Raw genomic sequence first — 14,351 nt, forward strand, 5'->3', positions numbered from 1 at the left:
GGATGGCGTAAAGAAAAGTTATGGAATTAATTCTGCAGGTTTTTGGTCACTTTTCTGAGAAGACGATTTTTCGGGAATGTTGAAAGGGGTAAAAATTGCAAAAAATCGACCCGAATTTACAAATCAACTTTTAAATGCAGTTTTTAAGAAAACAAAGCACTAAGACATTTAAGATTTAACACTTTGAAATCGGATACTTAACAGAAAAGTTATAGACTTTAGACTGCCGGCCTTTGGTCACATTTCTGCATAGCTATATTTCGGTTATTAATTTAGACGATAGATCGTAAAAATAACAATTCATAATTTTAAAACAAAATTTAAATGCAGGTTTTTGGAGGGTTAAACCATAAGACTTTAAAGACATACCACTTTGAAAACGGATGGCGTAAAGAAAAGTTATGGAATTAATTCTGCAGGTTTTTGGTCACTTTTCTGAGAAGACGATTTTTTCGGGAATGTTGAAAGGGGTAAAAATTGCAAAAAAATCGACCCGAATTTACAAATCAACTTTTAAATGCAGTTTTTAAGAAAACAAAGCACTAAGACATTTAAGATTTAACACTTTAAAATCGGATACTTAACAGAAAAGTTATAGACTTTAGACTGCCGGCCTTTGGTCACATTTCTGCATAGCTATATTTCGGTTATTAATTTAGACGATAAATCGTAAAAATAACAATTCATAATTTTAAAACCAAATTTAAATGCAGGTTCTTAGAGGGCTAAGCTGTAAGACTATTAAGACATACCACTTTGAAATCGGATGGCGGAAAGAAAAGTTATGGATTTAATTCTGCAGGTTTTTGGTCACTTTTCTGAGAAAACGATTGTTTCCGGAATTTTGAATGGGGTAACATCGTTAAAATTGCATAAAATCGACCCGAATTTACAAATCAACTTTTAAATGAAGTTTTTTAGAAAACAAAGCACTAAGAAATTTAAGATTTAACACTTTGAAATCGGATACTTAACAGAAAAGTTATAGACTTTAGACTGCCGGCCTTTGGTCACATTTCTGCATAGCTATTTTTCGGTTATTAATTTAGACGATAAATCGTAAAAATAACAACTCATAATTTTAAAACCAAATTTAAATGCAGGTTTTTGGTGGTTCAAGCTGTAAGACTTTAAAGACATACCACTTTGAAATCGGATGGCGGACAGAAAAGATATGGATTTAATTCTGCAGGTTTTTAGTCACTTTTCTAAGAAGACGATTTTTTCGGGAATTTTGAAAGGGGTAACATCATTAAAATTGCAAAAAATCGACCCGAATTTACAAATCAAGTTTTAAATGCAGTTTTTTAGAAAACAAAACACCGAGACACTTAAGATATACCACTTCGAAATCGCATACTTAACAGAAAAGTTATAGACTTTAGACTGCCGGCCTTTGGTCACATTTCTGCATAGCTATTTTTTGGTTATTAATTTAGACGATAAATCGTAAAAATAACAATTCATAATTTTAAAACAAAATTTAAATGCAGTTTTTTGGAGGGTTAAGCTGTAAGACTTTAAAGACATACCACTTTGAAATCGGAGGGCGGAAAGCAAAGTTATGGATTTAATTCTGCAGGTTTTTGGTCACTTTTCTGAGAAGACAATTTTTTCGGGAATTTTGAAAGGGGTAACATCATTAAAATTGCAAAAAATCGACCCGAATTTACAAATCAAGTTTTAAATGCAGTTTTTTAGAAAACAAAACACCAAGACACTTAAGATATACCACTTCGAAATCGCATACTTAACAGAAAAGTTATAGACTTTAGACTGCCGGCCTTTGGTCACATTTCTGCATAGCTATTTTTTGGTTATTAATTTAGACGATAAATCGTAAAAATAACTATTCATAATTTTAAAACAAAATTTAAATGCAGTTTTTTGGAGGGTTAAGCTGTAAGACTTTAAAGACATACCACTTTGAAATCGGATGGCGGAAAGAAAAGTTATGGATTTAATTCTGCAGGTTTTTAGTCACTTTTCTAAGAAGACGATTTTTTCGGGAATTTTGAAAGGGGTAACATCGTTAAAATTGCAAAAAATCGACCCGAATTTACAAATCAACTTTTAAATGCAGTTTTTTAGAAAACAAAGCACTAAGACATTTAAGATTTAACACTTTGAAATCGGATACTTAACAGAAAAGTTATAGACTTTAGACTGCCGGCCTTTGGTCACATTTCTGCATAGCTATATTTTCGGTTATTAATTTAGACGATAAATCGTAAAAATAACAACTCATAATTTTAAAACCAAATTTAAATGCAGGTTCTTAGAGGGCTAAGCTGTAAGACTATTAAGACATACCACTTTGAAATCGGATGGCGGAAAGAAAAGTTATGGATTTAATTCTGCAGGTTTTTGGTCACTTTTCTGAGAAAACGATTGTTTCCGGAATTTTGAATGGGGTAACATCGTTAAAATTGCATAAAATCGACCCGAATTTACAAATCAACTTTTAAATGAAGTTTTTTAGAAAACAAAGCACTAAGAAATTTAAGATTTAACACTTTGAAATCGGATACTTAACAGAAAAAGTATAGACTTTAGACTGCCGGCCTTTGGTCACATTTCTGCATAGCTATTTTTCGGTTATTAATTTAGACGATAAATCGTAAAAATAACAACTCATAATTTTAAAACCAAATTTAAATGCAGGTTTTTGGTGGTTCAAGCTGTAAGACTTTAAAGACATACCACTTTGAAATCGGATGGCGGACAGAAAAGATATGGATTTAATTCTGCAGGTTTTTAGTCACTTTTCTAAGAAGACGATTTTTTCGGGAATTTTGAAAGGGGTAACATCATTAAAATTGCAAAAAATCGACCCGAATTTACAAATCAAGTTTTAAATGCAGTTTTTTAGAAAACAAAACACCGAGACACTTAAGATATACCACTTCGAAATCGCATACTTAACAGAAAAGTTATAGACTTTAGACTGCCGGCCTTTGGTCACATTTCTGCATAGCTATTTTTTGGTTATTAATTTAGACGATAAATCGTAAAAATAACAATTCATAATTTTAAAACAAAATTTAAATGCAGTTTTTTGGAGGGTTAAGCTGTAAGACTTTAAAGACATACCACTTTGAAATCGGAGGGCGGAAAGCAAAGTTATGGATTTAATTCTGCAGGTTTTTGGTCACTTTTCTGAGAAGACAATTTTTTCGGGAATTTTGAAAGGGGTAACATCATTAAAATTGCAAAAAATCGACCCGAATTTACAAATCAAGTTTTAAATGCAGTTTTTTAGAAAACAAAACACCAAGACACTTAAGATATACCACTTCGAAATCGCATACTTAACAGAAAAGTTATAGACTTTAGACTGCCGGCCTTTGGTCACATTTCTGCATAGCTATTTTTTGGTTATTAATTTAGACGATAAATCGTAAAAATAACTATTCATAATTTTAAAACAAAATTTAAATGCAGTTTTTTGGAGGGTTAAGCTGTAAGACTTTAAAGACATACCACTTTGAAATCGGATGGCGGAAAGAAAAGTTATGGATTTAATTCTGCAGGTTTTTAGTCACTTTTCTAAGAAGACGATTTTTTCGGGAATTTTGAAAGGGGTAACATCGTTAAAATTGCAAAAAATCGACCCGAATTTACAAATCAACTTTTAAATGCAGTTTTTTAGAAAACAAAGCACTAAGACATTTAAGATTTAACACTTTGAAATCGGATACTTAACAGAAAAGTTATAGACTTTAGACTGCCGGCCTTTGGTCACATTTCTGCATAGCTATTTTTCGGTTATTAATTTAGACGATAAATCGTAAAAATAACAACTCATAATTTTAAAACCAAATTTAAATGCAGGTTTTTGGAGGGTTAAGCTGTAAGACTTTAAAGACATACCACTTTGAAATCGGATGACGGAAAGCAAAGTTATGGATTTAATTCTGCAGGTTTTTGGTCACTTTTCTGAGAAGACGATTTTTTCGGGAATTTTGAAAGGGGTAACATCATTAAAATTGCAAAAAATCGACCCGAATTTACAAATCAAGTTTTAAATGCAGTTTTTTAGAAAACAAAGCATTAAGACATTTAAGATTTAACACTTTGAAATCGGATACTTAACAGAAAAGTTCTAGACTTTAGACTGCCGGCCTTTGGACACATTTCTGCATAGCTATTTTTCGGTTATTAATTTAGACGATAAATCGTAAAAATAACAACTCATAATTTTAAAACCAAATTTAAATGCAGGTTTTTGGTGGTTCAAGCTGTAAGACTTTAAAGACATACCACTTTGAAATCGGATGGCGGACAGAAAAGATATGGATTTAATTCTGCAGGTTTTTAGTCACTTTTCTAAGAAGACGATTTTTTCGGGAATTTTGAAAGGGGTAACATCATTAAAATTGCAAAAAATCGACCCGAATTTACAAATCAAGTTTTAAATGCAGTTTTTTAGAAAACAAAACACCGAGACACTTAAGATATACCACTTCGAAATCGCATACTTAACAGAAAAGTTATAGACTTTAGACTGCCGGCCTTTGGTCACATTTCTGCATAGCTATTTTTTGGTTATTAATTTAGACGATAAATCGTAAAAATAACAATTCATAATTTTAAAACAAAATTTAAATGCAGTTTTTTGGAGGGTTAAGCTGTAAGACTTTAAAGACATACCACTTTGAAATCGGAGGGCGGAAAGCAAAGTTATGGATTTAATTCTGCAGGTTTTTGGTCACTTTTCTGAGAAGACAATTTTTTCGGGAATTTTGAAAGGGGTAACATCATTAAAATTGCAAAAAATCGACCCGAATTTACAAATCAAGTTTTAAATGCAGTTTTTTAGAAAACAAAACACCAAGACACTTAAGATATACCACTTCGAAATCGCATACTTAACAGAAAAGTTATAGACTTTAGACTGCCGGCCTTTGGTCACATTTCTGCATAGCTATTTTTTGGTTATTAATTTAGACGATAAATCGTAAAAATAACTATTCATAATTTTAAAACAAAATTTAAATGCAGTTTTTTGGAGGGTTAAGCTGTAAGACTTTAAAGACATACCACTTTGAAATCGGATGGCGGAAAGAAAAGTTATGGATTTAATTCTGCAGGTTTTTAGTCACTTTTCTAAGAAGACGATTTTTTCGGGAATTTTGAAAGGGGTAACATCGTTAAAATTGCAAAAAATCGACCCGAATTTACAAATCAACTTTTAAATGCAGTTTTTTAGAAAACAAAGCACTAAGACATTTAAGATTTAACACTTTGAAATCGGATACTTAACAGAAAAGTTATAGACTTTAGACTGCCGGCCTTTGGTCACATTTCTGCATAGCTATTTTTCGGTTATTAATTTAGACGATAAATCGTAAAAATAACAACTCATAATTTTAAAACCAAATTTAAATGCAGGTTTTTGGAGGGTTAAGCTGTAAGACTTTAAAGACATACCACTTTGAAATCGGATGACGGAAAGCAAAGTTATTGATTTAATTCTGCAGGTTTTTGGTCACTTTTCTGAGAAGACGATTTTTTCGGGAATTTTGAAAGGGGTAACATCATTAAAATTGCAAAAAATCGACCCGAATTTACAAATCAAGTTTTAAATGCAGTTTTTTAGAAAACAAAGCATTAAGACATTTAAGATTTAACACTTTGAAATCGGATACTTAACAGAAAAGTTCTAGACTTTAGACTGCCGGCCTTTGGACACATTTCTGCACATCTATTTTTCGGTTATTAATTTAGACGATAATTCGTAAGAATAACAATTCATAATTTTAAAACAATATTTAAATGCAGGTTTTTGGAGGGTAAAGCTGTCAGATTTCAAAGACATACCACTTTGAAATCGGAGGGCGGAAAGCAAAGTTATGGATTTAATTCTGCAGGTTTTTGGTCACTTTTCTGAGAAGACAATTTTTTCGGGAATTTTGAAAGGGGTAACATCATTAAAATTGCAAAAAATCGACCCGAATTTACAAATCAAGTTTTAAATGCAGTTTTTTAGAAAACAAAACACCAAGACACTTAAGATATACCACTTCGAAATCGGATACTTTACAGAAAAGTTCTAGACTTTAGACTGCCGGCCTTTGGACACATTTCTGCACAGCTATTTTTCGGTTATTAATTTGGACGATAAATCGTAAAAATAACAATTCATAATTTTAAAACAAAATTTAAATGCAGGTTTTTGGAGGGTTAAACCATAAGACTTTAAAGACATACCACTTTGAAAACGGATGGCGTAAAGAAAAGTTATGGAATTAATTCTGCAGGTTTTTGGTCACTTTTCTGAGAAGACGATTTTTTCGGGAATGTTGAAAGGGGTAACATCATTAAATTGCAAAAAATCGACCCGAATTTACAAATCAAGTTTTGAATGCAGTTTTTTAGAAAACAAAACACCAAGACACTTAAGATATACCACTTCGAAATCGCATACTTAACAGAAAAGTTATAGACTTTAGACTGCCGGCCTTTGGTCACATTTCTGCATAGCTATTTTTTGGTTATTAATTTAGACGATAAATCGTAAAAATAACAATTCATAATTTTAAAACAAAATTTAAATGCAGTTTTTTGGAGGGTTAAGCTGTAAGACTTTAAAGACATACCACTTTGAAATCGGATGGCGGAAAGAAAAGTTATGGATTTAATTCTGCAGGTTTTTGGTCACTTTTCTGAGGAAAACGATTGTTTCCGGAATTTTGAATGGGTTAAAATTGCAAAAAATCGACCCGAATTTACAAATCAAGTTTTAAATGCAGTTTTTTAGAAAACAAAACACCAAGACACTTAAGATATACCACTTCGAAATCGGATACTTTACAGAAAAGTTCTAGACTTTAGACTGCCGGCCTTTGGACACATTTCTGCACAGCTATTTTTCGGTTATTAATTTAGACGATAAATCGTAAAAATAACAATTCATAATTTTAAAACAAAATTTAAATGTAGGTTTTTGGAGGGTTAAACCATAAGACTTTAAAGACATACCACTTTGAAAACGGATGGCGTAAAGAAAAGTTATGGAATTAATTCTGCAGGTTTTTGGTCACTTTTCTGAGAAGACGATTTTTTCGGGAATGTTGAAAGGGGTAACATCATTAAAATTGCAAAAAATCGACCCGAATTTACAAATCAAGTTTTGAATGCAGTTTTTTAGAAAACAAAACACCAAGACACTTAAGATATACCACTTCGAAATCGCATACTTAACAGAAAAGTTATAGACTTTAGACTGCCGGCCTTTGGTCACATTTCTGCATAGCTATTTTTCGGTTATTAATTTAGACGATAAATCGTAAAAATAACAATTCATAATTTTAAAACAAAATTTAAATGCAGGTTTTTGGTCACTTTTCTGAGAAGACGATTTTTTCGGGAATTTTGAAAGGGGTAACATCATAAAATATATGGAGTTTGTGTGTGTGTTTCAAATTCTTACCTAATAGTATGCTAACCCATTGTCCTCTCATCTGCATAGCGTCGCGGATCCAGCTCTGAGCAGGATGCAGTGCCGCCATACAGCTTCGACAATCCCAATGCCCGCCAGACCTCGATGATGGCCATGGAGAGCTATCGCCGCGAGCAGCAGGCATTGCTGTTGCAGCAGCAGCAGCAGCAGAAACAGATGTTGCAGATGCAACAGATGCAGCAGAAAGCAGCACCCAATGGAGGAGGAACCGGATCGGGAGTGGCCAACAATCTGGCCATGGTAGCTGCATCCAGTGCAGCAACTGCTGTGGCCACGACCAGCTCCAGTAACACCGCCCCGGGGTCAGAGGTCGCCGAAGGAGGCGGCGGCGACGGCGGCGGCGGGGAGGAGGGCGTGGCCGATGACGACAACCTTTCGCAGGCAAAGGGACTACCCATCCAGATGATGATCACGCCCGGGGTAAGTCTGCGAATTAAGGGAAGATACCTACTCATTGCCATACTCGCAATCGTATTTCTTGAATATCTTAATGTTTTCAAAGTTCCTAAATCGTAATCCTATGTATTAGTAAATGTGAAGCCGTTGAACTGGATCGAAATATATTCTAAATAATTCTAATTATATCCCCAATTATTACTCACGTTTGGTTCCTTCTCATTTGCCAACTGTGTTAAGTCGGGTAAATTCGTTTTGACTTTTCAGTTCTTGTATACCACACATATATCTTTGGTGTCCTTCGGTTGAGTTTTCTTGAGTTAACCACATTGGCGGCCTCTTTTTGTAGTCCTTAGTATCCCTCTAGTCAGCTTCATGTTCTCTCTTGATTTTCTTTAAACAAATTTCAACCACCACAAAAAAATTAAACAGAAAAAAAACAGAAAATAATTAAAACCTTAAGAGAACAAAACCAAGTTCTTTAACAACATTCACACATTTCAACTTTTAGATTTTACGGGGACGCAGTAAGGAGGTACATTCAAAGTATACACAAAGAACTCAACCTACTCTAATACTCTATTCTACTCAACTCGAATGCATTTGTGCCACAGCTATATATATATTTAATATGTACTGATTAATTTTGAATGGATTTGCGGATTGATTGTCTTCTTTTCAGTGGCTGAACCCATGCTACAAATATTTTATTTTTTTTTTTTGGGCGAACGTGCAATTGCATTTGCGGATTTGTCATATCTAAATGAATGCCCATCTGATCGAATGCCAAACAGAAAAACTGCATAGAACTGATGATTTTAAAACATTTTTCAATTCTTCGATATTTATAAATATTTCTTTCGGTTTTAGTTGGTTTGTTATAGGTGCTGGTTTACTTAACGAATGGCCAGGAATGGATTTCATTTCTATATTCCATATTGAAAATGTCTATGACAGTCAAATTTTATATTTGATTTAAAGAAAATTAAATATTACATCAATCTAAACTATTTTCGCAGCCTTGGAAAAAGTGTTTTATGTGTACATTGTAGACATAATTTTTTTTGTACAAGGATTTTTCTTTAAAGAATAAATAGTTTAAGTCCTAATAATTTTGATTCCGCCTTTAACATTTTCTCAGTCTGTAAGCTAATTATTTCGCTCTGCTAACTTCATAGTTGCTATATTTCTATACGAAAATAATATTCATCAGCGCAAAATCCCTATAAGTTTGTAAATTTTATAAATTGCGAATTGAAGCGGTTTTATTCCTTAAGCCATCAACTCACATTTTTTCACAAACAGTTACACAAATTTACACCTACTAATGAAAGTTGTTTAGGAAAATATTTTTGGTCTTATTGTAGTAGATCGGTTCATTTAAACCATCATCATACATTTTTTAAAACAAGACAGTAAGAGTTACTAAGAATACAATAAAGATTTCAGGACAACTTCAATAACACAAAATAAATACTTTGAAAAAAAAAAATTAAAACCATGTATATTAAACACAAAAAATTAAATGAGAACCATAGATAAAAAATTCAAATGGAAAAAATTGTACCTGTACTAACAAAATAAGTACTTAGTTATCAATATAAGTACTTAGATAGTAATCTTAGAAGATGGGTAATATACACACTAAGATTTTTAAATGAAATATATGATTTTATGGAAAGCAAACTGGTACAATAAATGAAAAAAAATAAATACTTAGGCAGAGGTAATCAGATGTGATTGCTAAAAAGCAGCTAAGTGGCATAGAGAGGCACATTAACCCTGGGCAGGCTGCTGAAGTCACTGGGACCGACTCCTCCTCCACCGGCAGGGTTGAAAGGACCTTGACCCTGCCCTTGACCTTGTGCCTGTCCCATTTGTTGCTGCTGCATGAGCAACTGCTGCTGATGGGTTGAGGTGCCTGGGAGACTGGGAGCAATGGCTGGAACTGCGGTGGGGCGATCATATTGCTGCAGAGGCTGCTTCAACTTCTCCAGCAGAGCATGCAGATCCACTGTGAGCTTGGGCTGGACAATGCCCTCGGCGGCCTGCAGACCCACCATTTGGGAGGACAACGCATCCACATCCTGGCGGGCGGCAAACAACAGCTGATCGTGGGCGGCCAACTGGAGTTGGGCAATCTGGGCCCGAATCGCCGAAGCGGCCACTTCCTGCTGGGCGGTGTGCAATGTTGCGGTAATGCTCCTCACATGGTTGGCAGACTCCTCCAGCTGCGACTGCGCCGAACTGGCCACCGACTGCGCCTTCTTAATCTCGGTGGCCTCCAGCTGAACCCTCGCCTGGGCCACATACAAATGCTGGACGAGATTGCGCAGCTCGTGGCGCCGCTGCTCGATCTCATCTTGTTCGGTGTAGGCATTGGGTGTCCCCTGATTGATCCGGCTCGAAGAACAGCCCGGCTGCTGCTGCTGTTGCGGCTGTAGCTCCAACTGCTGCGTCTGCCAGTTGGGTTGATAGAAGTCGCAAATAGCTGAGCCTGGGGCGGCGGCAGCGGGATTCGGAAGCATTTGGCTAGTGTTTATCACACTTGGATCCGCAGCCTGAATTCCCATGCCGGAAGCTGTTGAATAAAAAAGTTGATTTCAAAATATTTTCAAATGCTTATTTGATAAGTTACTTTTATTTTGACCGCAGCTGTGGGATAAGCCCCTACATTTCTACCCTAATCCACTATGATCTACCCACCAATAGTATCAGCTTCCAGCAGGCCTCCAGAATTGGAACGCTCCATTCTCCGAACTCCATTTGCCTCCGCCTCGAAATCACCGCCCAGTGAAGAAACGAACCTTCCGCGATTTTTCATACCGCTTGGTTGCCCTTCTATGCCGATTGCGCAGATAATTATAGACACTTGAACTGCTGGCCAAAAAGGGTTCAATAAAAATTATTTTCCACGAAAATACTTAAGCTCACCGATCCAATGGAAATTGCTTAGGCGCATTTAGAATACATTTAGACCAGTTTGAGCCGGGTTCTGCGGCAGCAACCATTGAGTTGGGTAATAAATTCTCGTCAGTATCTCTTGCATTAGTTTTCTATTGTTTTCAGTCGAAATAGATCGATGGATGTATGAAATTTATGCTTTGACTTACTGGGTTTATATAAAGAGTTATTGAATATAAAAACCAGAATACATATGCCACATATTACAATATTGTTAAGGACACTTCAAATATATAAAAGAAATAAATTTTGATTAAAAAAATTAATTTCTAAAATTAAATTGTTAACAAATGTCATTCAAGGTTAATTAGAAAGTCTGTTTGAGATAACGTCACGTTTAGTTTGTTTTACTTGTTCTTAAAAAAAATGGCTAATGGGAACCACTCCATAGCATACTTTTAGTCTCAAAATTACCATTACCAGCAATCTACAAACACCGACACCCTCACACAGCTTTAGCCGCATGCATACAGGATTACTTTACCATTTTTCTTGCTAACCTTTTGCCGAAAAATAAGTCCTAACTATTCTAATCCCGAGATTTGCTCTGCATGCGGCATGACCTGCATCTCCGGTGATCTTACCGTACATAAGCCTATAGATATATATTCCGATTCTTAACGATCGCTGTCTATCGAAACACCACTTACGTGATGCCACCATCCCCAAATACCCAACTATTTATAGGAAGTGGCCGAGCTGCGACGTCAGGTGGCTCTGGAGAACCTGCAGAACCAGCGTATGGACAACCTGGAGCAGGACGTGCCTGTGGAATTCGAGTGCTGTTTTTGCACAACCAAGGTAACCGATGGATAGGATTCAATACGATCCATTCCCGTCCACGTAGCTGAGTGTGCCCAATTCGATGTAGCCGCTTTTCCTTGTAATGTGCTCTATGTTTAGTCGCATGTCTGCACCCCGATTACCCTTATCATTGCTCTTTCGTTCCGTTTTCGACTAATCTCAACTAAACCGAACTAAAATCATGCTCAACCTGTATATAGCGCCGCATTACCGCCATTGGCAGACTGTGAAATTGTTAACCCCAGCATATCGAACACCGATCCAGACGGAACTTATGATTAGAGGGGTGTCACAGAAATCTTAATTTAAGGGATTTTTTTAAAACATTTTGCACTTTACTTATCATTAAACTTTTAAGGTGTTATTGCTCCCCTTTGTTAGAACAAATTTCGATTATTATGAAATGAGTAGTAATATCTTGAATAGAAAACTTGATTAATTTATACATTTCATTAATAGTCTAGGTAAATCAGGAAAATGTAGGCGTTGTTTTGTTTGTTTAATTAGGCTAATATTATAATAACAATATATTATAATATTTTATTTTGTATAACACATAAGGAAATTTTTAGAAGAAACAGGTAACTTTATTATAAAAGAACTTTATTTTAAAGCTCTACAAACTGGGACGTACAAAGTGGTTTACATTGAAATTATTAAATGCATATGTCATAGAAATAGTGTTGATAAATAAGTCTGTTTGATAACACATTGTTATACTGGAAATATTTATAAGTAAAATGTAATTGTACAAAAAATGTATTGTTATTTTACTATTTATTTTAAAACTTTATGGCTTATAAATCAAAGTACTGATTATGATAAATGATTAGTAGAATGATAATAGTCAATCTGATTCTCTAGAGATTTCTGTGACACTTTCTTTTATAAATTAGTAGAGACTTGAGCTTCTTGCATAGGTCCTTCTAAGCAATAGGCGACCCCGTACTCGACCCGAAGTAGTTGGATTGGTAGAGCAGCGCAAACGATACCGATACCGATACCAATACCGATACCGAAACCAACGTTGTTGCAGGATCGCATTTGTGTATTCCACGATAAGGAGTATAGCATCAAGCGGCTGGCCCGACCCCCGCCCTCGCCCAAAAACTATATGGCCTTGAAGCGGATGCTCGAGCAGGGCATCATCGACATATACTACCTATGATCTATAAATGGTATAGGGTCAATGGCATACCCATGATCTATAAATGGTAACACCACCCAGCAAAAAAAAAAAACACGTGTTGTCCCTTTTTCAGATCGTTTCGTTACACTTTTGAGTTACTTTTGATTTTGATTTTGGCTTCCTGTGCGATTGGAATTGGATTGGAAATGAAAATTTTATGTTTTGACCTTGTTTCTTTTTCGTTTCTTTTCTTAAAGGGTTTGCCGGGATGCCATGGCGAGTGTATTCCATTGCGCGCGAATAGCGTTTAGCCAGATCTGATTCTGATGAGTTCCCAATATACCATACTATACCATATATGTAGAGAAATCGGAAATACTTAGCGTGCCGGGGGCGCATTGAATGCGTGACCGGAAGAGCGAATTACGATTAGACATTAAATAGCTTTAAACTACCAACAAATTACTACTTAATGTTATTATTACTGCTACGATTATTATTATTGTTACTTACTGTTATCGAAACGGGCCTGGCGTGACGTGACGTGAAAGCTAAACAAAGACATAGCAAATTCTAAGAATTTAATTAAATTAACTAAAGCCTAATCTACCATCTAAAACGCAACCAGGAGAGGAGAGAGCAAAGCAAAGCAAGGCAGCATGTGTTATTATTTAATTTAATTTACTTTAATTTAATTTAAAGTGTGTGTGTACCAAGTGACCGAAGCTTGAGGGCTTGACGAAAGTTTAAATCGATTATTTTTATTTACACTACTTAAGCACGTAATTACAACAACTAGCCTAATACCTATTTATATCCTAGCAAAATGGCCTAAGCCTTCTATTATACTAGCTGCAATTTGAAAAACGTCAAACACCAATAAAACCAGCAAAAACAAAGAAAAAAATTATGAAACACGAATACAAAACAAAATACTTGAACAACCAATGTTAACGCTCTCTTCATTATTAGTTGTTTATTTCCTGTTATCACTCAACCAAAACAAAACAAAGAAAACCACAAGCCGAATGATCAAATTCTGCAAATAAAATTACAAAACAAACAAACGAATCTATTTTTGTTGTTCAACTTTACCTATATTCGCACTCGAATTTTTGGCACTCCACTTCTTCTACTGATTGTTTCCGTATTGCTCGCCTAGAAATTTTTCTGTTTTGGTATCGGTTTTAAATTCAATTAGAGTGTTTAACTATAATTAATCGTTCGAGTTATGGAACCACTTCAAAGGCAGCTCCTATCGGTTTGGTAAGTAAGGCGTTCCCACGTCTGAATAACGAAAAAATTCATTTTCTTGCGTTTGCTCAACTTGAGAATTACGCAGATGTGTATATTTTACATATCAAATTGCCTTATTTAATTTTAAAGTATATATTATTAAATTGTCACAATCAACTTTCTTTCTTGTCTCAATACATGTATTTTCTTGGAATAAGATATATTATTACATTCCAAAGTTCAATAAAATAAACACAGTTTTCAATGCCTTTAATAACAAGTTGAGTACTCGCACTGCCTTTGTATTAATTTATTAAATATGACTAAATGTTAACGATAATTAGAGCTGCACGTTTG

The 14,351-nt window shown here is 34.9% G+C and overlaps 2 protein-coding genes across 22 annotated transcripts in view; one reads left to right on the forward strand and one right to left on the reverse strand.

The window, feature by feature from the left end:
- Nucleotides 1-14,351, forward strand: part of LOC128259570 (potassium voltage-gated channel protein Shab) — a 75,386-nt gene that overhangs the window by 55,377 nt on the left and 5,658 nt on the right. For 11 of the 19 annotated variants that reach the window (XR_008268061.1, XM_052992058.1, XM_052992056.1 and 8 more), the window contains 2 exons: nt 7,475-7,885; nt 11,513-11,626. Coding sequence is in view for 18 of the 19 variants with exons in the window: in XM_052992058.1 (XP_052848018.1) it covers nt 7,475-7,885; nt 11,513-11,626 (525 nt within the window). In the remaining variant the exon portion in view is untranslated. Of the gene's footprint in view, nt 1-7,474; nt 7,886-8,372; nt 9,076-11,512; nt 11,627-12,665; nt 12,844-13,015; nt 13,830-14,351 lie in introns of those variants that run through there. The other 8 variants (XM_052992067.1, XM_052992068.1, XM_052992069.1 and 5 more) reach the window with 6 other exon arrangements.
- On the reverse strand, nt 9,502-11,002 carry LOC128259595 (uncharacterized). 3 transcript variants are annotated; one of them, XM_052992141.1, is made up of 3 exons: nt 10,796-11,002; nt 10,568-10,741; nt 9,502-10,442 (listed from the first exon to the last, which is right to left on the reverse strand). In XM_052992141.1, exons 1-3 carry the CDS (start codon nt 10,821-10,823, stop codon nt 9,616-9,618), a joined length of 1,029 nt encoding a protein of 342 aa, XP_052848101.1. In that variant the 5' UTR covers nt 10,824-11,002; the 3' UTR covers nt 9,502-9,615. The 3 variants fall into 3 exon arrangements, with proteins under 3 accessions (XP_052848101.1, XP_052848104.1, XP_052848102.1); XM_052992144.1 differs by having other exon boundaries at nt 9,503-10,442; nt 10,568-10,732; XM_052992142.1 differs by having other exon boundaries at nt 9,504-10,442; nt 10,568-10,738.

Source organism: Drosophila gunungcola, assembly GCF_025200985.1.
Source record: "Drosophila gunungcola strain Sukarami chromosome 3L unlocalized genomic scaffold, Dgunungcola_SK_2 000005F, whole genome shotgun sequence".
NCBI classification, from domain to species: domain Eukaryota; kingdom Metazoa; phylum Arthropoda; class Insecta; order Diptera; family Drosophilidae; genus Drosophila; species Drosophila gunungcola.